A 24,938-nucleotide genomic window follows, 5' to 3' on the forward strand; every position below is an offset into this window, starting at 1 on the left:
GCAGAGTACGACCCTGCCTCACACAGGAAGCGGCGCAGGTCCTAATCCAGGCACTTGTCATCTCCCGTCTTGATTACTGCAACTCGCTGTTGGCTGGGCTCCTGCCTGTGCCATTAAACCCCTACAACTCATCCAGAACGCCGCAGCCCGTCTGGTGTTCAACCTTCCCAAGTTCTCTCACGTCACCCCGCTCCTCCGCTCTCTCCACTGGCTTCCAGTTGAAGCTCGCATCCGCTACAAGACCATGGTGCTTGCCTACGGAGCTGTGAGGGGAACGGCACCTCAGTACCTCCAGGCTCTGATCAGGCCCTACACCCAAACAAGGGCACTGCGTTCATCCACCTCCGGCCTGCTCGCCTCCCTACCACTGAGGAAGTACAGTTCCCGCTCAGCCCAGTCAAAACTGTTCGCTGCTCTGGCCCCCCAATGGTGGAACAAACTCCCTCACGACGCCAGGACAGCGGAGTCAATCACCACCTTCCGGAGACACCTGAAACCCCACCTCTTCAAGGAATACCTAGGATAGGGTAAGTAAGGGTAAGTAATCCTTCTCACCCCCCTTCTCCCCCCAAAAAAAAGATTTAGATGCAAGTGGCTGTTCCACTGGATGTCATAAGGTGTATGCACCAATTTGTAAGTCGCTCTGGATAAGAGCGTCTGCTAAATGACTTAAATGTAAATGTAAAAATGACTAGGGTGGCTTGAGTCTTTAACAATTCTTATGGCCTTCCTCTGACACCTCCTGGTATAGAGGTCTTGAATGGCAGGAAGCTTTGCCCCAGTGATGTACTGGGGCGTAAGCACTTACCCTTTGTAGTGCCTTGCGGTCAGAGGCCGGGCAGTTGCCAAACCAGGCAGTGAAGCAACCTGTCAAGATGCTCTCGATGGTGCAGCTGTAGTACCTTTTGAGGATCTGAGGACCCAGGTCAAATTTTTTCAGTCTCCTGATGGGGAATAGGTTTTGTCGTGCCCTCTTCACGAACACTGGTCACTTTAAAAATATTTAAATCACCAGACTCAAGCTTTTGGAGCTGTAGCCCCAAATGATTTTGTTTCAGCCCTGAGTCTTTTGACCTGCTGGGATGGTGTAAAACAAGCTACTGTAAGCTACACTGAATTACACACTGCAACGAATACTCCAGACATGAGCCCTGGCCTGCCCTGCCTTTTTAGTGCTGCCTAAAATCAGCATTTCTGTGTACAGTGGACCAAAATACAGAGAGATCCTTAACTTCTCTAGGATAGTTGGCAGCATTCAGAATGTTGGATGAAAAGCGTGCCCACATTTAACTGCCTGCTACTCATGCCGAGAAGCTAAAATATGTATAATATTAGTAAATTTGGATAGAAAACACACTGAAGTTTAGAAAAAAGTGTGAATCATGTCTGTGACTATAACATAACTTATTTGGCAGGCGAAACCCCGAGGACAAACCATTCAGATTTTTTGTTGTTGTTGAGGTCACTCTCTTTTCAATGGTTTTCATTGGGAATCCAGATTTCTAAAGGACCTTCTTGCAGTTCCTATCACTTCCACTGGATGTCAACAGTCTTTAGAAATTGGTTGAGGTTTTTCCTTTGAGAAATGAAGAAGTAGCCATGTTCAAAATATATAAGTCATCAATGAACAACACATGAACAATGGGAAAAGAATTGTGTCTCTAGTCAGCTTTGGATGTTTGGTAAGAAAAGGCAGTTTGCCTTGAGCAAAGGGTGCATCGATTGTACAGTAGGCCTACAGCCAGAGAGAAAGTCAATCTGTCAGACAGGGCAGGAGCTGTTCATCAGGGTCCCTCTCTTTCTCCGACATTCTCAGTTCCTCCATAGCCACTCATCCATAGGTAGCTGATTCATGCTACATGTGAGCTACACGCGAGAACTAATTTTCCACTTTGACAAACATGTTCAGGTAGCACAGAAGAAACATGCTATACGCCCGAACAAAGGTCAACTAATCCAACTGGCATTTGAGGGGGATCTTATAAGAAGATTTCGGGAGAATGGAATGATAGATTACTCAGGAAGTTTCACAGAGCATGAAGGAAGCTGCAACTCATTTGGAAAGTTAAGATTGAAACAATCTAGCTGGTTGTTTTTTAAAATCAAAATATTGCTTTAGTGTGTCCATTGTGCTGATAGAGCGCTGCGAGATTTCGTGCCATTCAACCTGTCACTTCTTGTTCTAAAGCATTTTTTGAACTCGTATGTTTACTGTGGTACAGCGTGATATAAGCAGAATTCAATATAATTCCAATGCAAGAACCCAAATGATGACCCTGGGTATGAATACATTTCGGTATGCTACATTCTATTATGGTCTTCTTGATAAGCCTATTGTTTTTTTATTACTGTAAATGGAACAGTATGTATTGGAAAAGTGTTTATGGTATACTGGCATTGCGAAATTGATTATGTGGGTCGAATTTGATTGACAGAAATGTATTGTGCCATACAGGGTTGGAGAGTAACGAATTACATGTAAGTGATTGCAAAAACTGTAATCAGTTACATTACCAGCAACAATATTATAATCAGATTAGATACTTTTGAAAAATGTGATTATTACTTCGAGGATTACTTTTAAATTCAGAAAGGATGCTTGTGAAAATACATCTTTAACACTTCTCTGTTTTCTCAATGACATTTAACATTTACATTTAAGTCATTTAGCAGACGCTCTTATCCAGAGCGACTTACAAATTGGTGCATTCACCTTATGACATCCAGTAGAACAGTCACTTTACAATAGTGCATCTAAATCTTAAAGGGGGGTGAGAAGGATTACTTATCCTATCCTAGGCATTCAAACAGCTTTGAAAAATAGAGCAAGTTTAAATTTGTTCAACGTGAGCGAGTCTGACATTAAGTCAGAGACGACCACAATGATGACATACCAAATGTGTTTGATGGATCTAGGGAAAAGTGCAGGAATGGCTTTTGTAGGCTACGGTCCAAACTATGTCTTCCAATGGTGCGACTGCTGGTGGCATCCAAAGATTATCCAACTTGAATAAACACTTGGAGGTAAGGATGACAGCAGTGGTGTAGTCAATGGCGATCATTATTGATATCTACTTAGCGCGCTAAAATGAATAGAAGGTTAGGATAAATAACTTGGCAGGTTAGAAGAATTAAAGATAATTAATTTAAGATTAGGAAAGGGGTTGGGTTTAGGTTTAGGTAGAATGGGCAGCAGGTTAGGAGAATGAGGCTAGGAAAAGTGTTGGGTTTAGGCTTAACAAAAAGCAAAACTGTCTTGAGTGGCAACAAATCTGCCCAATTAGCTGATTCCCTTTCTTTCACCTACTTATGTTGATCCTCCCACTTCTATTGACACACCCACTGTCAGACACACCCCATTCATGTATGCAGTTACCCCATGACTCGTCAGAATCACTTCTGCATGTCTGTTCCCTTGACAACGCAAAATGTGTGATTCGAAAAAAGTGACGTCACCGCGTTTTTCCCATGTTCCTTTGCGAATCCCGGTCAAGTGTTTGTTGGTGAAAACATTCGTCTCTTTCTGGGCTGGAGAATAAAGAATATGTATTTTTTCTCCACATAAATCTCGCCAGACAAACACTAATCTCCGATTCAGTGCATAACTGAGAGTCTTTCACGCTGCACGGTAGGTCCATTTGAAAAATGTTTGTGTGAGAAACAAGTTCGAACGTTTGGAGATTGATAGGTTGCTAACGTTAGCGCGGTACTAACGTTACTGGTCAGCGAAAGGAACAGTTGTGATTTATGACTAGCATGGCTTTATCGTGGTAATTGTAGTTAGCTTTCTACAATCAGTGGCTTTAGTGTCGTCGAATAATTGTATTTTTGGACGGTGTTTGAAGTGGCTTTCATATTGGCTCAAGTCGAGAACTATTAATATGGCGAGCTAGTTCAATCATTCTTGAACTAGAGATCTAAACATTAGTTTTCTGCCAATTAAAATGGTAACATAGACCATCGGGCTTAGTTTAGAGAGAACAACATCGGTAAGCTATGCCAACAGTTTTCTGATTATGTACGACAGAAGCAGTTGCATATAGCTCTATGATGAAACTGGCTCTCGTTAATTTACAGCCAGCGAGATTAGTGCGCCAGCTATTCAAGTCTCCACACAAAACAACCCGAACAGCTAGGTACAATTAGCAGAAAACCAAACAGTGCTTTGGAACTAAAGTATTGAATTAATCTACATCATTAAGGAAAGGCCCAGTATCACATAGGATATGCATAATATGCAGCTGACAAGTGCACTATATATACAAAAGTATGTGGACACGCCTTCAAATGAGAGTATTTGGCTATTTCTCCCTCACCTGTTGCTGACAGGTGTATACAATCGAGCACACCGTCATACAATCTCCATGGACAAACATTGGCAGAAGAATGTCCTTACTGAAGATATTTGAGACTTTCAATGTGGCACCTTTCCAGCAAGTCAGTTTGTCAAATTTCTGCCCTGCTAGAGCTGCTCCGGTCAACTGTACGTGCTGTGAAGTGTGAAGTGGAAAGGTCTAGGAGCAACGACGGACAGCCGTGAAGTGGTAGGCCACGGAAGCTCACAGAACAGGACTGCCCAGGGCTGTAGCGTTTAAAAAAATAGTCTGTTCTCGGTTTCAACACTCACTACCGAGTTCCAAAACTGCCTCTGGAAGAAGAACTGTTTGTTGGGAGCTTCATGATGTGGGTTTCCATGGTAGAACATCTGCACACTAGCCTAAGATCACCATGCGCAATGCCAAGTGTCGGCTGGAGTGGTGATTTATGGCCCTATGAAATCCGTTTAATCTTTTTCCAAATTCCATTTTTTCTCCGTACATTTTTCAAAGTTCTGTGTTTTACGGTTTACTCTAATTTCATCATCAGAAAGTCTACACTCCTGCAAAATTGTAATTATTCGCCTTCCAGTGAAGGGATACAGTATACAATGAAATTCTAGACTATTTTTGCTTCCAACTTTGTGGCCCTTTCCTGTTTCAGCAAGTTAATGGCCCCATGCACAAAGCGAGGTCCATTTTTATTTTTTTATTTTACCTTTATTTAACCAGGCAAGTCAGTTAAGAACAAATTCTTATTTTCAATGACGGCCTAGGAACAGTGGGTTAACTGCCTGTTCAGGGGCAGAACGACAGATTTGTACCTTGTCAGCTCGGAGGTTTGAACTCGCAACCTTCCGGTTACTAGTCCAACTCTAACCACTAGGCTACCCTGCCGCCCCATACAGAAATGGTGTGGAAGATCTTGACAGGCCTGCACAGAACCCTGACCTCAACCCCATCAAACACCTTTGGGATGAATTGGAATGCTCTTGTGGCTGATTGGAAGCAAGTACCTGCAGCAATGTTCCAATATCTAGTGGCAAGCCTTCCCAGAAGAGTGGTAGCTGTTGTGACAGCAAAGGGGTGACCAACTCCATGATTTTGGAATGAGGTGTTCAAGCAGGTGTCCACATACTTTTGGTCAGTAGTGTAGCTATGATATTTTTGAATGTAAATCAATGCTATATCATTTCCTATTCCTTTACAGCTATGGACCAGGACTATGAGTGTCGGCTGCTCAGGCAGATCAACATTCAGAACGAGAATGCCAGCCCTATTGTAAGTGGATTGACTTTTTAAAAGGTATTGTCTGTACTGTTTATTATTCTGTATTGGCTTGTGTTGTCCAATATCATTCTGTATTGAGGTGGTATGATGTTCCCTTGTTTACATCTTGCAAATATCTTAAAATTCAAACCTCAAGATGGTGTCTAAATGTATTCCTGTATGAATCGCTTGGCACACACTTAGCTGACCACAGAATGTTCAGGGATTTGGAGAGTGAGTTTTAGTTCAATTGATGGGACATGGGGTGAAGGTAATCTATCCAGAGATACTGGTGATGTTAACGCTTCAGTGTACAGGTTAATTTGCATAATGTGGTGGAATTAAATTGCCGCGTGTGTGTATTTTCGTTAGTTGTCATGTATCTCATTTATCACACAGCCTAGTTTGTGGAGCGGAATAGCCTATCTCCTGTCAAACAGAGCGAGAGCAGCTCATCAGAAATGTGCTACTGGAGTGAAACATGCTTTTGTAAGCCCAGTCATTGCGCCACCAATAATTCTAAATGCAAATATTTTTATGGCCACGATTTAAAGAGCTATTTTGAGCGTGGCTGAGGTGATAACCCGACTTAGAATATGTGGACATCTATAAGTACCTAGGTGTCTGGCTAGACTGTAAACTCTCCTTCCAGACTCATATCAAACATCTCCAATCTAAAATCAAATCTAGAGTCGGCTTTCTATTCCGCAACAAAGCCTCCTTCACTCACGCCGCCAAACTTACCCTAGTAAGACTGACTATCCTACCGATCCTCGACTTCGGCGATGTCATCTACAAAATAGCTTCCAACACTCTACTCAGCAAACTGGATGCAGTTTATCACAGTGCCATCCGTTTTGTTACTAAAGCACCTTATACCACCCACCACTGCGACCTGTATGCTCTAGTCGGCTGGCCCTCGCTACATATTTGTCGCCAGACCCACTGGCTTCAGGTCATCTACAAGTCCATGCTAGGTAAAGCTCCGCCTTATCTCAGTTCACTGGTCACGATGGCAACACCCACCCGTAGCACGCGCTCCAGCAGGTGTATCTCACTGATCATCCCTAAAGCCAACCCCCTCATTTGGCCGCCTTTCGTTCCAGTTCTCTGCTGCCTGTGACTGGAAAGAATTGCAAAAATCGTTGGAAGTTGGAGACTTTTATCTCCCTCACCAATTTCAAACATCTGCTATCTGAGCAGCTAACCGATAGCTGCAGCTGTACATAGTCTATCGGTAAATAGCCCACCCAATTTTACCTACTTCATCCCATACTGTTTTTATTTATTTACTTTTCTGCCCTTTTGCACACCAATATCTCTACGTGTACATGACCATCTGATCATTTATCACTCCAGTGTTAATCTGCAAAATTGTAATTATTTGCCTACCTCCTCATGCCTTTTGCACACAATGTATATAGACTCTTTTTTCTACTGTTATTGACTTGTTAATTGTTTACTCCATGTGTAACTCTGTGTTGTCTGTTCACACTGCTATGCTTTATCTTGGCCAGGTCGCAGTTGCAAATGAGAACTTGTTCTCAACTAGTCTACCTGGTTAAATAAAGGTGAAATAAAAAAAATAAAAAAGATCTAGGGACGGTTCCCAAAAAATGTCTGCATCATTGAAGGTCTCCAAGAACACAGTGGACTCCATTCTTAAATGGAAGAAGTTTGGAATCACCAAGACTCTTCCGAGAGCTGGCCGCCCGGCCAAACTGAACAATCTGGGGAGAAGGGCCTTGGTCAGGGAGGTGACCAAGAACCCGATGGTCACTCTGACAGAGCTCTAGAGTTCCTCTGTGGAGATGGGAGAACCTTCAAGAAGGACAACCATCTCTGCAGCACCCCACTAATCAGGCCTTTATGGTAGAGTGACCAGACAGAAGCCACACCTCAGTAAAAGGCTCATGACAGCCCGCTTGGAGTTTGCCAAGAGGCACCTATAGACAAGATTCTTCAGTCTGATGAACCCAAGATTGAACTCTGGCCTGAATACCAAGTGTCACTTCTAAAGGAAATCTGGCACCATCTCTACAGTGAATCATGGTGGTGGCAGCATCATGCTGTGGGGATGTTTTTCAGATGCAGGTACTGGGACACTTGTCAGAATTGCTGGAAAGATGAACGGAGCAAAGTACAGAGATCCTTGATGAAAACCTGATCCAGAGAAACTCTCCAAATACAGGTGTGCCAAGCTTGTAGTGTCATACCCAAGAATATGTGATGCTGTAATTGCTGCAAAAGGTGCTTCAACAAAGTACTGAGTAAAGGTCTGAATACTTATGTAAATGAGATATTTCAGTTTATTTTTAATAAATTAGCAAAAAAGTATACATGTTTTTTTTTGTCATTATGGGGTAATGTGTGTAGATTGAGGGGATTTAAAACAAATCTATTTTAGATTAAGGCCTAACAATGGGAAAATGTCAAGGGGTTATTATGGATACTTTCCGAAGGCACTGTGTGTTTGTGTGTGCTCAGCAGAAAAAGAAACGTCCCTTTTTCAGGACCCTGTCTTTCAAACTTCACAGATCTTCATTGTAAAGGGTTTAGACTGTTTCCCATCCTTGTTCAATGAACCATGAACAATTAATGAACATGCACCTGTGGAATGGTCGTTAAGACACTAACAGCTTACTTAGGACACTTACTTACAGCTTAAACCTAGGACACTAAAGAGGCCTTTCTACTGACTCAGAAAAACACCACAAGAAAGATGCCCAGAGTCCCTGCTCATCTGCGTGAACGTGCCTTAGGCATGCTGCAAGGAGGCATGGGAACTACAGATGTGGCTAGGGAAATAAATTGCAGTGTCCGTACTGTGAAACGCCTAAGACGGCGCTACAGGGAGACAGGATGGACAGCTGATCGTCCTCGCAGTGGCAGACCACGTGTAACAACACCTGCACAGGATCGGTGCATCTGAACATCACACCTGTGGGACGGGTACAAGATGGCAGTAACAACTGCCCGAGTTACACCAGGAATGCACAATCCCTCCATCAGTGCTCAGACTGTCTGCGAGAGGCTGCCCATCTCTGTGTGTTGTGTAAACCCCCACCGATATGGGTTTCACTGACTTATACAGTATCTGCTGATATTTTTATTATAGCTGGACCAAAAAAATATGAAACGATAGTGCTGTTTTTAAGCACAAACAAAGATATTCAAAGCTGATTTCTTAAATTTGAGGAAAGAACATTAATGTAAGCACCACGTAAAATTTAGGACCACCAGAAGACATATTTTTTTTAAATACCAAAACTGTTACTCTATTGAAAGGATAAACTGCACAGATTCCAGCAAATAATTATCTGAAGACTGAGCTGCCTCCTACTAGCCAGCTGGAAAACAATGACATGGGCCACTGAATTCTGGTAGTAATCACTAGAAAGGAAAAACAACAATCACAACATTTGCAGCTGGCATAGCGCTGCCTCTCGCCCAAGGCGTTGACTCCGTGCGGGATCTTTCGGACGTCCCTACCCAATTTGAAGTTTAACTTTTTGAAATGGTAAGGATTAAGGTTAGGTTTATGATTAGGTTAGGGTTTAGCCTATGCTAAACGTCCCAAGGATTCCTGTTAACACTACACCGAGTGAACGGTGTCCACTACTCTCACACTGCTGGCAAGATGGGGGTGACGAAACGTGAATTTGGACCAGTCCCTGACAAATGACAACCCATACATCAAAAAGAAGCGCTATTTTGTAACCTGCTGTTTTTTTTGTGTGTATGTCTATATAAACATTTGAATGACAGAGCTTGAGGAATAACCTTTGCAAAGAGCAAATATAAAACACCAGATTTTGCCGGCTTCAATAAAGGGGTACAATGTTAACATCACCACAGAGTTGAACGTTCTTAGCACGGCACTTCTTAGCACAGCTTTACATTTGGGCATAGCATCAATTGTTTTTTACGACACCCAACACCATACCATGACACTTAATGTAACAGTATATGGCCAGTGTGCATTTCTGGCACTTTATTGAGCTGCCAAGCTTCTATCTACGCAGCACTTTGTCTTGAAGTCTGTTTTCTCCAAATTTTATACCGGTCCTTTTTTCGGTGGATTAAATGGCGATACAAATACATTAATAAATGCACTTGCATTAAAGGCTAACTACACCCAAAATTCGTGTTTGAAAGGGATTTTGGCTATCTATTTCCCTAGAGGCAGATGAGGTCGTGAATTTGTATGACTGTCCAGTATGAAGGAAGTTGGTAGTTTTTGGGAGCCGCGAGCATTAGCGCAATGACTGGAAGTCTGTGGTATCTACTCAAAATAAAACATGTGTATAGTGCCCTAGCTTTAAAACTGCAAACATTTCAGCTCAGCTCCATTGGAGAAATGTGTAGAATTGCAGGAAATTGGCTTAAAAAATGGTGTCCTCTGACGATTTCCCCGTCTTACACTATCCTTCGCTCTTCCCCCCTGTAAAGAAGGCCATAGATGCAGTGCGAGCGCTGACACCCACCAACTCCCCTCTGTCGTCACCAAGCAAACATGGCGACCGCTTCATTCCCTCCCGCGCCGGCGCCAACTGGAGCGTCAACTTCCACCGCATCAACGTGAGTCCCATGCAATGCACCCTGGGATTTTGTCTTCTGCCCAAAAGTTTTACATCTGTGTTGATTGTAATCACTTTCTGAGTTTCAGCACATGTAATCACTGTGTTGATGTTGTGTAGGAGAATGAGAAGTCCCACAATCAGAACAGGAAGACAAAGGATGGCACAACAGACACTAGCAAAGGTAACCCTCTTGACTCCTTTAAAAGTCTCCTACGCACTTAATCTGTGCTGCTCATGCATGTCTGCTCACCCCCTCTGTCCTCCACTTTTTCTCCTTTAGCAGACGGCCTGGCGTACTCTGCCCTGCTAAAGAACGAGCTGCTGGGGGCAGGCATAGAGAAGGTCCAGGACCCCCAGTCAGAGGATCGCCGCCTCCAGCCCTCAACCCCTGCCAAGAGGAGCCTCTTTAGTGTCCGTAGTAGGCCCTTATACATTCTGGGGCAATGGCGTCTTTTTCAAAACTAGACTAGTGTGACTAGTATGCTGACTAGTGTGCTGTATGCTGGAGTTAGCCACTTTTAATATTTGTTAGTCGTACTACAACATGTTAACTTTTGATTCTCAATATGCCACTTGTGTGGGTTTACAGTATTCTGTCCGTGCCAAACGGTCTCTCCCTGAGGATGGCAAAACAGTCTCTCCATACTCCCTGTCTCCTGTTAGCAGCAACAGGTAACCACCACCTTCACTTTCTCATACATTTTATATTATATGGCCAACGGTGATGTTTTATTCCTCCTCTCCCTCTCATTCCATTCTAATGATATTACTCTTGGTGAAGAAGAGTCTTCTGTTTCACATTGAATGAGCAATCCAGCCCTCCTTGTCTCCCTCCTAGTCAGAAGCTGTTACGGTCGCCTAGGAAACCCACACGTAAGATCTCTAAGATCCCCTTCAAGGTGCTGGATGCTCCGGAGCTGCAGGATGACTTCTACCTCAACCTGGTGGACTGGTCCTCCCTCAACGTCCTCAGTGTCGGCCTGGGAACCTGTGTCTACCTGTGGAGTGCCTGCACCAGCCAGGTGTGTGTGTGTGTGTGTGTGTGTGTGTGTGTGTGTGTGTGTGTGTGTGTGTGTGTGTGTGTGTGTGTGTGTGATTGTGTATTAAAGGGTAACTCTCAACCCAAATTTCAGCCTAAGTGCGATCATCACCTTGAAAATGAACATGAGGGGCTCAATTCAATCCATCCCGTATTGCATTATTACGTAGTAGCTCTTTTTCCAATGGCCAAATTAGCTCATATTTGTCTTGGGTACTGTAAAAATCTACAATTACTACCAGGGCGACCCCCTCTTACAGGTATGCTTTTACTTTTCAGAATTAGAAGTGTCTGGGTATGAGATGATTATTGTAAATAGATTTTTATCTCCAAATGCTTTATCTGCCCCCCGTGTGGGATTAGAACTCACAACCATTGTATTATGAGCCAACTGTCATAGTGGACTGAGCAACCAATCAGTCATACATAGCATTCAGGTGGAAAAACTACAAGTTGACATGACCACTAATGTCATCTATTTGTTCTTATGATGGATGTTAATTTAGTTTTTTAATATATATATTTTCACAAACTGGGCCTTTACTAGTATTAGCAGACTGATCTATACATATGTAGCTTAGGCCCAAAAAGTTAGTTAGTATAATTAACAGTATCTTGCAGAATTCAATAGTTGGAATTGTAAGAGTTTCCAAGGGTGTCAGGTAGAGGTAATATGATTCTTGGCTAGGCACATCATGATGACAGAATTGAGCAAGTGCGTGCTACGGGGCGGCAGGGTAGCCTAGTGGTTAGAGCGTTGGACTAGTAACCGGAAGGTTGCGAGTTCAAACCCCCGAGCTGTACAAATCTGTCGTTCTGCCCCTGAGCAGGCAGTTAACCCACTGTTCCTTGGCCATCATTGAAAATAAGAATTTGTTCTTAATTGACTTGCCTGGTTAAATAAAGGTAAAATAAAATTAAAAAAATTAGAGCATATGAAAACACAATCAACCTATTTCTTTCACTTACTTGTAGGGATACACGATATATCGGTGAGCATTTCGGAATCGGCCGATATTAGCTAAAAATCCCAACATTGGCCTGATGTCTAGTTTAACGCCGACGCCAAATCCAATGCCAAAGCTGACATGCATACCTATATAACGTGACTCCACGAAAAATACAGCGTTACACAGAACAAAAGCAGAGAAATTCTCAACGGACACTTCCAACAACTAAACAAGTTCAAGTCGAGCTGTCCTTTGAAAGAGTAAGAACATTTCAGCGAGACAACACAGAGGCGAACTTCATTTAACGCCAAGATAATGGAATTCATTGCCCTTGACAATCAACCGTCCTCTGTTGTGTATGATGTTAGCTTTCTCTGACTTGTTCGAGCCCTGGTACACACTATTTTTAAGATGTTGCCCTACCAGAGTTACACAGTATTGTTGAAATTCACATCCATGTGCATCACTGCTGTTCGCTTCACATCTGACATTTGGACCAGCGATGTCAGCCCCATGAGCATGGAGTCTGACAGCACAGTTGGTAAACGAGGATATCATACTGACCTTTCTAGGGAGTTTTTCCTAGCCAACGTGGTTCAACACCTGCATTGCTTGCTGTTTGGGGTTTTAGACTGGGTTTCTGTACAGCACTTTGAGATATCAGCTGATGTACGAAGGGCTATATAAATACATTTGATTTGATAGCCGTATTTATTGCATGCTCAAGAATGTGCTGGTTCTCATACCGCTGCTGCCATTTCAATGGCATTTGAGAACATCTTTGAAACTTGGAAACATGAACACACTCCTAGCACCATTCGAACAATGGACTAAAGAAATAAGCTCAATTGCGCCTGCAGCAGATGTGATACCCTCTGTCATGTCATTGAAACGCCTGCTCAACAAAACTGCCGACAGACTGTGGGGTTAACTTACAAAAGTACTTGAGGCTGTGAACAAGCGATTTGGTGGCATTCTGTCTCTTTACTGTGTTGCCACCATGCTAGATGATAGGTACAAGGACCGCTACTTCGATGCAGACATGAAACAGGATTTACGTGAGATGTTAGACACAGCTGGACAAGATGGAAACGGTCACAGTGACAGTGCGCACCGTGGAAGAGAGGCCACAGACAGAGCTGGAACTGCACTGCTTGACATGTATGATGAAATCCTGGCTAGATTTACTATTAAAAGACCATAATGTGTCACTTTTGCAGCAAACTGTCAAAATTAAGACCAGAATTGACATGTTTCACTATTTATTACTAAGCCGGAACATCTGGTTTTCAGCAACAATAAAAATATAAAAAAATCATGAAAGTTACTATTTGATACACTGAAATCAGTGACCACCTTCTCACCGCGAGAAACAGCCTACTATTTGATGTTTCCATTTATCTCAAAGGCCTTTTGTAAGCTCTTTCATGTGATATGAGTTGGTAATTGACAATATATCAATTATGTCTTTTGGTCTCCAGGTGACGCGTCTGTGTGACCTGTCAGTGGAGGGGGACTCTGTCACGTCAGTGGGCTGGTCAGAGAGGGTGTGTCTGTCTACTTTGCCTCCGATATGTTCTCATGTATACCCCTTATCAAAGCCATGTACTGTATTTATAGAGTTGGGACATTGAGACTTTGCATTATGATGCATTTTCAGTGCATTCAGAAAGTATTCATACCTTTTTTATTATGTTACACCTATATTCAAAAATTTATTATATCGTTTTTTCCCCTCATCAATCTACAAATACCCCATAATGACAAAGCAAAAACAGGTTTTTATATATGTTTGCAAATCAGTTTAAAATTTCTTTAAAAAAAAAATGTAAATATCACATTTCGCATAAGTATTCACACCCTTTACTCAGTACTTTGTCGAAGTGCCTTTGGCAGCGATTACAGCCTCAATTCTTCTTTGGTATGACGCTACTTGGCACACCTGTATTTGGGGAGTTTCTCCCATTCTTCTCTGCAGATCCTCTCAAGCTCTGTCAGGTTGGATGAGGAGCGTTGCGGCACAGCTATTTTCAGGTCTCTCTAGAGGTGTTCGATCGGGTTCAAGTCTGGGCTGTGGCTGGGTCACTCAAGGACATTCAGAGAAGCCAGTCCTGCAGTGTCTTGGCTGTGTGCTTAGGGTCATTGTCCTGTTGGAAGGTGAACCTTCGCCCCAGGCTGAGGTCCTAACCACCCTGGATCAGGTTTTCATCAAGGATCTCTCTTTACTTTGCTCTGTTCATCTTTGCCTTGATCCTGACTAGTCTCCCAGTCCCTGCCACTGAAAAATTTCCCCACAGCATGACGCTGCAACCACGCTGCAACCACCTCTAGGCATGACGCCAGGTTTCTTCCAGATGTGACACTTGCCATTCAGACCAGATAATCTTGTTTCTCATGGTCTGAGTGTCTTTAGGTACCTTTTGGCAACTCCAAGTGACCTGCCATGTGCCTTTTACTGAGGAGTGGCTTCCGTCTGGACACTACCATAAAGGCCTGCTTGATGGAGTGCTGCAGAGATGGTTGTCCTTCTGGAAGGTTCTCCCATCTCCACAGAGGAACTCTGGAGCTCTGTCAGAGTGGCCATCGGGTTCTTGTTCACCTCCCTGACCAAGTCTCTTCTCCCCTGATTTGCTCAGTTTGACCGGGCGGCCAGCTCTAGGAAGAGTCTTGGTGTTCCAAACTTCTTCCATTTAAGAGTGATGGAGGCCACTGAGTTCGTGGGGGCCTTCAATACGGCAGAAATGTGTTGTGTGTGCCTCGACACAATCCTGTCTCGGAGCCCATGGACAAATTCCTTCAACTTTATGGCTAGAGTTATGCTCTGACATGCACTGTCAACTTTGGGACTCCAGTCAAGTTGTAGAAACATCTCAAGGATAATTAATGCAAACAGGATTCAAACTCAATTTCGAGTCTCATAGCAAAGGGTCTGAATACTTGTGTTGATAAGGTATTTATGTCTTATTTTTTATACATTTGCAAAAATGTCTAAACCTGTTTTCACTTTTTCCTTATGGGCTATTGTGTGTAGATTGAGGAAACATTTGTTTAATCCATTTTAGAATAAGGCTGTAACGTAACAACATGTCGGAAAAATAAGGGGATCTCAATACTTTCCGACTGCACTGTACAGGACACTACAACATTCTATGGCAGCCATTGTTTGCACCCTATTACCATTACATGAGTAATGTCTAAACAATGCTATATAACTGAATGAAATAAATTCTGAAAGTTGGCTAAATATATGTCTCTGCCCCTTAGTCGACCCTATATCCCGTTGTAGTCATGTGTTTCTAGAGATTTCAGTGGGTGTGATGGATTTGCCCTGATACCATGTCTGGTTATTGTATTTGTGTGTGTGTGTGGTTTCAGGGGAACCTGGTAGCAGTGGGGACTCATAAGGGCTATGTACAGATCTGGGATGCGGCAGCAGGGAAGAAGCTGTCTGTACTGGAGGGACACACAGCCAGAGTGGGTGAGTGGGTGTAGTCTGATGCTGCCCGTCTTACAGAGAGAACAGGACAGCTTCTCCTTAGAGAGAGGAACAGTAGTGATGGACCATAGAAATAGATTGATACAGAATACAATATCTATAAATTATATTGCTATGGCTTCATGTAAATATTTAGGGTTTAGTCAAAACAACTATGAAAATTGAGTGCATTTCAACTGTTTTGTATGATTTGAATATCATTTATTTGCAAACCTTCTCTAGGTGCGTTGGCGTGGAATGCCGACCAGTTATCGTCGGGCAGTCGTGATAGGGTGATCCTGCAGAGGGACATCCGAGCCCCACCCCTCCAGTCAGAACGCCGTCTCCAGGGACACAGACAGGAAGTCTGCGGCCTCAAGTGGAGCACAGACCATCAGCTGCTTGCCTCGGGGGGAAACGACAACAAGGTACATGCACAGACAAGGCACCAGTCAATGCCATTTGAAATCAGGAAGTACATTGAAATTCTGATTCTCCAACGTTTTTCAATGAGGAAAATTTAGAATTTGGTTTATATTCTAAATGGACTCATTTTAAATGGAATTGACCTCAGCCCTGCACAGCACAGACCAACCAACTACTGGTATCGGTGTAATTACAAGACACACACAGAAACACAAACCTGCAGTCTGACCTATCCCATCTCACAATAGTTAAACCCTCTCTTGATTAACTACACGACTGCTTTTATCCTTATCCTATAGCATTATTTTCCTAGAAAACTAACAATCCTTCCCCCTCCCCATAGCTACTGGTATGGAACCACTCCAGTCTTCTCCCGGTGCAGCAGTACACAGAGCACCTGGCTGCGGTGAAGGCCATTGCTTGGTCCCCCCATCAGCACGGCCTGCTGGCATCTGGAGGGGGCACAGCCGACCGCTGTATCCGCTTCTGGAACACCTTGACGGGCCAGCCCCTGCAGTGCACCGACACCGGATCCCAGGTGTGCAACCTGGCCTGGTCCAAACACACCAATGAACTGGTACGTAGCTAGTGGGTGCTTTTTGAGTTCATTCTTTGGGAAACCTGAACAACAATGATTATGAAATGGGGTCTCCCGGGCCATTGCGCCACCCGCAGCGCTAGCTGTGCCACCAGAGACTCTGGGTTCGCGCCCAGGCTCTGTCGCAGCCGGCCATGACCGGGAGGTCTGAGAGGCGACGCACAATTGGCCTAGCCTCATCCGGGTTATGGAGGGTTTGGCCGGTAGGGATATCCTTGTCTCATTGCACACAAGCGACTCCTGTGGCGGGCCGGGCACAGTGCACAACTAAGGTCGCCAGGTGCACAGGGTTGGCTGGCTTCCGGGTTGGATGCGCGCTGTGTAATTTTTTTTGTTGAATTTTACCCCCCTTTTCTCCCCAATTTCGTGGTACTATCTTGTCTCATCTCTACAACTCCCGTACGGGCTCGGGAGAGACGAAGGTCGAAAGTCATGCGTCCTCCGAAACACAACCCAACCAAGCAGCACTGTTTCTGAACACAGCGCGCATCGAACCCGGAAGCCAGCTGCACCAATGTGTCGGAGGAAACACTGTGCACCTGGCGACCTTTGTTAGCGTGCGGCCGGCCCGCCACAGGAGTCGCTGGTGTGCGATGAGACAAGGATATCCCTACCGGCCTAACCCTAACCCAGACGACGCTAGGCCAATTGTGCGTCGCCCCACGGACCTCCCGGTTGAATGTCACTTCAATAAGGCTGCAATTGGTTTGTCTATGGACATTGCATGGCTGTGTGCTCTATATAAACATGTCAGCAACTGGTGTGGCAGAAATAGCTGAATCAACTCATTTGAAGGTGTGTCCACATACTTTTGTATATATAGTATACAGTGCACAGTTTTATACAGTTTTGGAAAGCATTCAGACCGGTTGCCTTTTTCCACATTTTATGTTACAGCCTTATTCTAAATTCTATTATTTCTCTCACACAATACCCCATAATGACAAAGCGAAAACTCTATTAACCTGTTGATCCTACCCCCTACCTTTTTGAACATTCTGTTAAAAATCGCGCAACATTTCAGCGCCCTGCTACTCATGCCAGGAATATAGTATATGCATATGATTAGTATGTGTGGATAGAAAACACTCAGACGTTTCTAAAACTGGTTAAATAACGGCTGTGACTATAACAGAACGTGCGTTTCATCGAAAAGCGCAGGAAAATCTGATCACTGAAAATTGGAAAATATATCAATGCGCCACTTGAATGAATTGTTGAATGAGAACCACATTACCTGGAGCCGAGATTGCAATTCCTACAGCTTCCACACGATGTCAACAGTCTTGTCATTTGCCTAGGATTTGTTTCTTGGTCAAACGAACAAGAGACAGCCCATTTCTTCTGGTCTCCGACCGGATATTTTGGTTGAGATTTATCCGGACATTATTTCAAGACATAGAGCTATAGAATATACATCGCCTCGTGATCAATTTGATCGATTATTAACGTTTACTAATACCTAAAGTTGCATTACAAAAGTATTTCGAAGTGTTTTGTGAAAGTTTATCGACTTTTTTTAATTTAAAAAAGACGTTGCGTTATAAAACGCTGTTTTTTTTCCTTGATCACAGTCTTCACAGATCGATATCTAGGCTATATATTGACCGATTTAATCGAAAAAAAAACATTTAACATTTACATTTAAGTCATTTAGCAGACGCTCTTATCCAGAGCGACTTACAAATTGGTGCATTCACCTTATGACATCCAGTGGAACAGCCACTTTACAATAGTGCATCTAAATCTTTTAAGGGGGGGGGGTGAGAAGGATTACTTTATCCTATCCTAGGTATTCCTTAAAGAGGTGGGGTTTCAGGTGTCTCCGGAAGGTGGTGATTGACTCCGCTGTCCTGGCGTCGTGAGGGAGTGTGTTCCACCATTGGGGAGCCAGAGCAGCGAACAGTTTTGACTGGGCTGAGCGGGAACTGTACTTCCTCAGTGGTAGGGAGGCGAGCAGGCCAGAGGTGGATGAACGCAGTGCCCTTGTTTGGGTGTAGGGCCTGATCAGAGCCTGGAGGTACTGAGGTGCCGTTCCCATGTGATATTTCAGTTTTTATATATATATATATATATATATATATATATATATATATATATATAAAAACTGAAATATCACATTTACATAAGTATTCAGGCCCTTTACACACTACTTTGTTGAAGCACCTTTGGCAGCAATTACATCCTCGAGTCTTCTTGGGTATGACGCAACAAGCTTGGCACACCTGTATTCGGGGAGTTTCTCCTATTCTTCTCTGCAGATCCTCTCAAGCTTTTTTCGGCTTTTTTCGGGTTGGAAAGGGGAGTGTTGCTGCACAGCTATTTTCAGGTCTCTCCAGAGATGTTCGATCGATCGGGTTCAAGGATCTTGATACCATTTCAATTGAAACATTTTGACATTTGTGGAAATGTGAAATTAATGTAGGAGAATAACACATTAGATCTGGTAAAAGATAATACAAAAAAAAACATGCTTTTTCATCAACTTTGAAATGCTAGACCAAGGCCATACATTCAGATAGGAGTCGGTGTAATTTGGATCCTGTGAAGATCTACATTACTGCACAATATTTTGGGTCAAATCTGCCAGGAGTTTGCCCAAATCTGCAGAATTTATACATTTTCATGTACATAACTATAGAGAACATACAAAAATGCTATGGCATTAAAAAAAATATTTAAAAAATTGTCCCAAGAATGTCATACATGATGGATCATTGGTTTATATACTTTTACACATCTAGATGTCTGGGTGGGGTGGGTGTGGAGCCAGAGACAGCAGTGGGGTCAAACTGTAGACCCCAGTTCCTACATTTGAACATAATAATGGATTTTATCAAACACAACTATGCTATATTTTTTTCTCTGGGACCCTCAGGATGACAAATCAGAGCAAGATTACTGAATGGAAGTCATTCTAGTCACATTAGCGCATGTTAGCAACAACCGTCCTGGTTTAGGGAGACCGATCCCGTAGAGGTTAAAACAATTCCATATGTTAGCTTAGTACCCCCTCCCCCAATCCACTAAGGCTTATGATTAAGTGTTAAATAACACTATTTTGTTAAAACAAGGTTAGTTTCAACATGAAATTCATTGTGGAAATCTGTTGCAGCTGAAGTCGTGTATAAAACCCACAATGCAATCTTAATTTGAAATTTCTTAACTGCCTTTTATTTCCGTAACCTCAAAGTTATTGGAAATGCTCTTAATTTTTTCCCTGTGTTTATTCCCCCCCCAAAAAGTTAAATGGGATACTTGAAAATAATGTTCTAGGATTTCTTCTTGGAAATGTACTTAACTTTAGGACAGCTAAATGCGTGTCTTGTGACGAATGGATACTGTTGGAACCATTAATTAACCTTTTCTAGCGTCACAGACACAGTTGGTTACCGGACATTTACATTCAGCAAGAAAGATGAAGTGTGTTTAATTAGTTATCTAGCTAGCTAGTAATTAACAATATATTACCATATTCTAGAAGTGTTAAAAAGCTAGCGTTAGCTCGTCAAATGGCAAAGAACTTGGCTAACTTAGCTAAGGTTAGCTATGTTGGCTATAATGTCGTTATGCGTTAGCTAACCAAAACTCACTCACTTTTGCATATCGCCTTGGTCCGTACAATTGACCTTATTTTAGCGCACCAAAAACGTAATATCAACACCATTGTAAAGCACACTTTTTCCCCTTTCCAACAAAATAAATGACATGACCTAAACGCTGCCCGTTTCTGCATAATTCAAGCAGGCAATGAGCCCCGTCGGGTAGCGAAACTAATGCATGATAGTAAGGAGAGAGGTTGTGTGGGAAAATTGCTTTTTTTTTCACTCGATCTGTCCACCTTATCGCCTCTAAAATGTAAATAAAACACTAAAGAGTTTATATAATGTGTGATTACATACCTATTTAAAGGTTTGTGTCGAATTTGAATCGGGTTTTTAGGATGGAGCTAAAAGTGATCTTCATAAGTAAACCGTTTTTTTGAGAGTCGTGATCGCTTGCAGTGACGACGCAAAATATACCCCTGTCACTGTCCATTTCTTGTTTTTAAACAATGAGAGAAGTGCTAAACCTGGTGGAGAGAGATTGTAAGACAAAAATAGTAGCTTTATGCGTGCTGTACGTTACAGCATGACACGTCATAATGTAACGGAGGGTCCATTTTTTTCAACTTTTCTCCAATACTATAGAGCCATTACCATGTCAATCAACCCTTGAATAGAAACACAGTTCACACCCCAGATGTTGAAGTCAACACAGTCCCATTAGTTTTCTGTGTAGCCTCGTTTGAATGTCGCGGTTGCGAACATTTGTACGGAATGGGGTGAGTTTACGTTAGCTAACTTACCGGTCGTGCAGTCCCTCTACCACCATCTCTCTTATCATGGACAACACCTTCTCCTCCAGCTGGCCCCCATGAATGGTCTCTCAGCTCCCCTCTTCTTAGCAGCCGACTTGATGTCGGACCACTTTTTTTTTTTTACGGTGGCGTCACTTGCCATTCCCCCGACGGCAGAGACTGACTCTCGCCCATCCTATCTTTTTGGTCTCTGCAGTGACCCCACAGTTTAAGTCTCCCCAACAGCAACCTTTTCCTGCCTGCTATTTCCTCCACCATCACTTCAAACTCTTGTTTGCTGAACATTTTATTGCGCTTTCCTTGGTTATCCGTTTATTGATATAGCTAGTCTGATGGCTATAATGTGTGAAAAAAATGTTTGTTTTTGTGCATCAATGGTCAAGCCAACAAAAAAAGAATCATTTCGAGACCCAATGCAAAAAACAAATGGAATAAAATGGAAATATCAACACTTTATTATAGTGGGCCAAATCCTATCATCCCAGGCAAAGGCTTGTTTATTGGGTTCAAGCACGTCACCAATGTCAATGCCACATAAGGTATTTACGAAATTCCTAAGAATGAACGATCTTAGGAACTTGAATTTTTCCTTAAACTTCTTACTTTTTTTTTCTTAATGTTTTGTGAATCCAGCCCCACGTAATTATGAAACGTGATGGGCCATAACCCGATCTCCAGTAACGAGAACATGTAGCTATGACACATTCCTACATGATTTCTTTATTTCAGACCGACCACTTAGAAGTTAAATCATGGAGGGGGGGGGGGGAATGTTTTACTGAACATAGTCCTTCACAAAATTGGGTGGATTATCCCCTTTAAGCATTTGTCACTATTATTTTTACTTCCAGGTGAGCACACACGGTTACTCCCAGAACCAGATCTTGGTGTGGAAGTACCCCTCCCTCACACAGGTGGCGAAACTCACAGGCCACTCCTACAGAGTGCTCTACCTGGCCATGTCCCCTGACGGAGAGGCCATCGTGACAGGCGCCGGAGACGAGACCCTGCGCTTCTGGAACGTCTTCAGCAAGATGAGGTCCACCAAGGTAACCCCGCACCTCATTCACTGGTGACATTGATTTTGTGCTGCCTGTGCCCCACTTAGTCTACCTTTTTTTAAATCATTTTGTTACCAATACAACCCAATAAGCAAAACCAGTGGCTCATTTGGGAAACACTGGTATAGAGAATTCTAGTGTGTTAGAGAACTGACCCCTGCTCTCTTCCTCTGCAGGAGTCCGTATCTGTTCTGAACCTGTTTACCAGGATCCGGTAGCCAGAGGGAAGCTTGTGTCCAACAAGGGAACAAGGGGGTGAACCAGCACACTGGATTTCATTCTAAAAAAACAACTCCCCTTTCTCTGCCCCCTTATGTCCTCCCTGGCCTCTGGTAGCCTATGGTCCTTTCAAATACCCAAGGCCAGGTCGTCAAGCCGATAGATGGGAGTCAATATTCCAGTGGAATAAATCCTATCCTCACAACACCCATCACAACCAGTGTGACATTACAAGGCCACACCCCCATGTAGTACCATTGGTGATTTTCCCTGGAAGAGGAGGATTCTGGGCTGTTAGCTTCCCCAAGTGATTCTGTTTTGTTTACAGACAGACTGTGCATACCTGCCAAATATGAAGTTTGTCCTTTTTTAAAATGTTTTATTTATCACGTAACGTCGCCAGTGTGCAACAGCAGACTTTGTTTTGTTTCCTGTGTGAGTGAATGTTGAGTGTCGGACTCTTCAGTGAAGAGCCTGAAAGTTTTGTTTGTGCCTGCCTTATAAAGGGATAGTTTACATCTTAAAATGAAAGTATGTCAAATATTTTTTTGCCTCACGAGGTATGAAAATGTGTGACATGCTTTGACTTCAGGGTGAGCTGTCCTGTACCTTTTTTTTTTACATGTTGTAGACCATTGTAATTTATTCACACGGTAAAAAAAAAAAGAAGTTTTAAGTTAATTGTGTGACGCGTGTCAATAATGGTGGAAATCTTACATTTTTTAATTAGAAAACAAATCTGCAGTTGTCATTTTGAAATTTGAGCAGTGGCCAAATACTAAACCACATAGAATCACTTACAGTTTTTCTCTGTAAATTGTGTTGTTTTGCCAGTTAATTGTCTTTTTTCATTTTTAACCAAAGTATCAGTACTCAGTAATCACTTGCATGGATATATGTAGGTTAACCTACATTTACAGAGACAAATGACCATTTTTGGTGTCTTGAGTTCTAAGAAAATGTCATTGCACTCAGTCTGATAACGAGCAAGTAGTATTTGGGAACATAGGTAAAAAACTAGGCATACACATTGGAATTTATACTTATACAGGATAAAACCTAAAAAATATTTAAATTGTAATTGTTTTCCTGGGTGTAGCAGTAACTGAAATGCGCTTTAAAGAAAAGGGAAAAACATTCATGGTCTCTTAAAGGCCTTGATGGTTGCATTGTGCTATGTGTGTCTGTCTGCGGTATAAAGACATTTAATCCAGGGTATTTTTTTTTTCTCAGCATTTTTTTGGTGGTACCTTTTTTCATTTTCTCAGTTTGGATGTGGGTTCTGAGTGACCTTGTGTGCCGTCTTTGAATGAGTGCTATTTATTTGAGCTGTGTAAAAGTGTCCAGTACACACAGCATGTGTATATTATTCTGAGAGATGATTATTATCTGATAGTTGAAAGATTGAATGCTGACCTGTACAGTGTATATACTAGCGCCAGTCCTCGCTAAGCGTGTGTACTTTATTATTTTATGCCACAGAAACAAAACAAAGAATGCTGCCAAATTGAAATGCATAAAGAATGTTATGAAGGTCAAAAAATATTTCTGTACTGAGAAAAAAATTAAGTGATCACATCACTATTTTCGAGTGTATGCTATTATCTGTTTGCAATATAGTGTGTGTGTACGAGAGGGAATGCAGAGCGTGTATGATTGGCGTAGTGTTGAATAGTCCCCTGAGAGAGACATCATTCTTGCTAAAGAGCTTTAACTGCTGTATGTGTTGATGACTATCATACCGTTAATCTCCCGTGGGCAGATTCTGCATGTAGACCGAGAGATTCTGCCAGGACTGAAAGGGATGTGTGAAATGGAGCAGCAGTAGTTCAGTTTTTTTGGTGTGTTTCATTACTGTTTTTCTGGTGGGTTTCATCACATGTTATTGTACCAGAAACTGAAGTCCAGTGTGAGATGGCTATTGTAAAGCTGTCCTAATACAAAGGAAGCACCAGAGGGCACCAGTCTTCTCTTCTGCAGCAGCAGCCTTTCATCCACACCTCTGTTCCATTTCCACACCAAGATCAGGCCAGTGGTGGACAACTCCAGTTCTGGAAGGCTGCAGTATGTGCAAACTTTTGATCCCAGCCCTGTGCTATTTGATTGAACTAATGGTTGCATTAAAAAAAAGTATGTGGATTCGTTGAATGGGTTGAATGTGTCTGCACACACACTGACCATTCAGAGCACTTTTGAGCTACTGTCCTAGCTCCCACCCCTTCAGTGTTCACATGTGTGAAAGGACTGAGGAATTGTGAGAAATATGGAGCTTCTGCTTAAACTAGTCCTTCAAATGCTTAAGATTTTCAACAATATTGTTTCTAGAGATGAGACAAAACCAAAGGGTCAGGAACTGGTAATGTTCCATATGGGCCCATATCACAGCTGCTTCTTAATAGTATTGAATTGCTTCCTTTTCTTCATGACCACTGAAGTGAAAGGAGAGGCCAATAAGGTGTCTCTTTACCCTTCACTGGTCATGGTGAGAGAGAGGGGATAGAAGCCCATTCTAAAAACAACTTACCAAGCCCCACCCCCCTGTCTGACCTGGTTGCTTGTTTGCAAATCTGTTGTTTTCACCTATCCAGTCCCTTCAGTTCTGCAAACACAGAGCTTAGCAGATATGAGTTTGTTTTTCAAAC

At 42.8% G+C, this 24,938-nt stretch overlaps 1 protein-coding gene across 2 annotated transcripts; it reads left to right on the forward strand.

Annotated features, from left to right (window-relative positions):
• Positions 1-3,459: 3,459 nt before the first annotated feature.
• On the forward strand, positions 3,460-24,435 carry LOC118395061 (fizzy-related protein homolog). Of its 2 annotated transcripts, none has more exons than XM_035788847.2 (13): positions 3,460-3,628; positions 5,527-5,597; positions 10,038-10,166; positions 10,286-10,349; positions 10,449-10,579; positions 10,758-10,840; positions 11,007-11,190; positions 13,639-13,704; positions 15,533-15,635; positions 15,876-16,060; positions 16,402-16,635; positions 21,868-22,065; positions 22,254-24,435. In XM_035788847.2, the coding sequence occupies exons 2-13, from the start codon at positions 5,529-5,531 to the stop codon at positions 22,293-22,295; spliced, it is 1,488 nt and encodes a 495-aa protein (XP_035644740.1). In that variant the 5' UTR covers positions 3,460-3,628; positions 5,527-5,528; the 3' UTR covers positions 22,296-24,435. The 2 variants fall into 2 exon arrangements, with proteins under 2 accessions (XP_035644740.1, XP_052320212.1); XM_052464252.1 differs by lacking the exon at positions 3,460-3,628 and adding an exon at positions 5,290-5,442.
• The last annotated feature ends 503 nt before the right edge of the window (positions 24,436-24,938 follow it).

Source organism: Oncorhynchus keta, chromosome 15 (genome assembly GCF_023373465.1).
Source record: "Oncorhynchus keta strain PuntledgeMale-10-30-2019 chromosome 15, Oket_V2, whole genome shotgun sequence".
NCBI classification, from domain to species: Eukaryota; Metazoa; Chordata; class Actinopteri; order Salmoniformes; family Salmonidae; genus Oncorhynchus; species Oncorhynchus keta.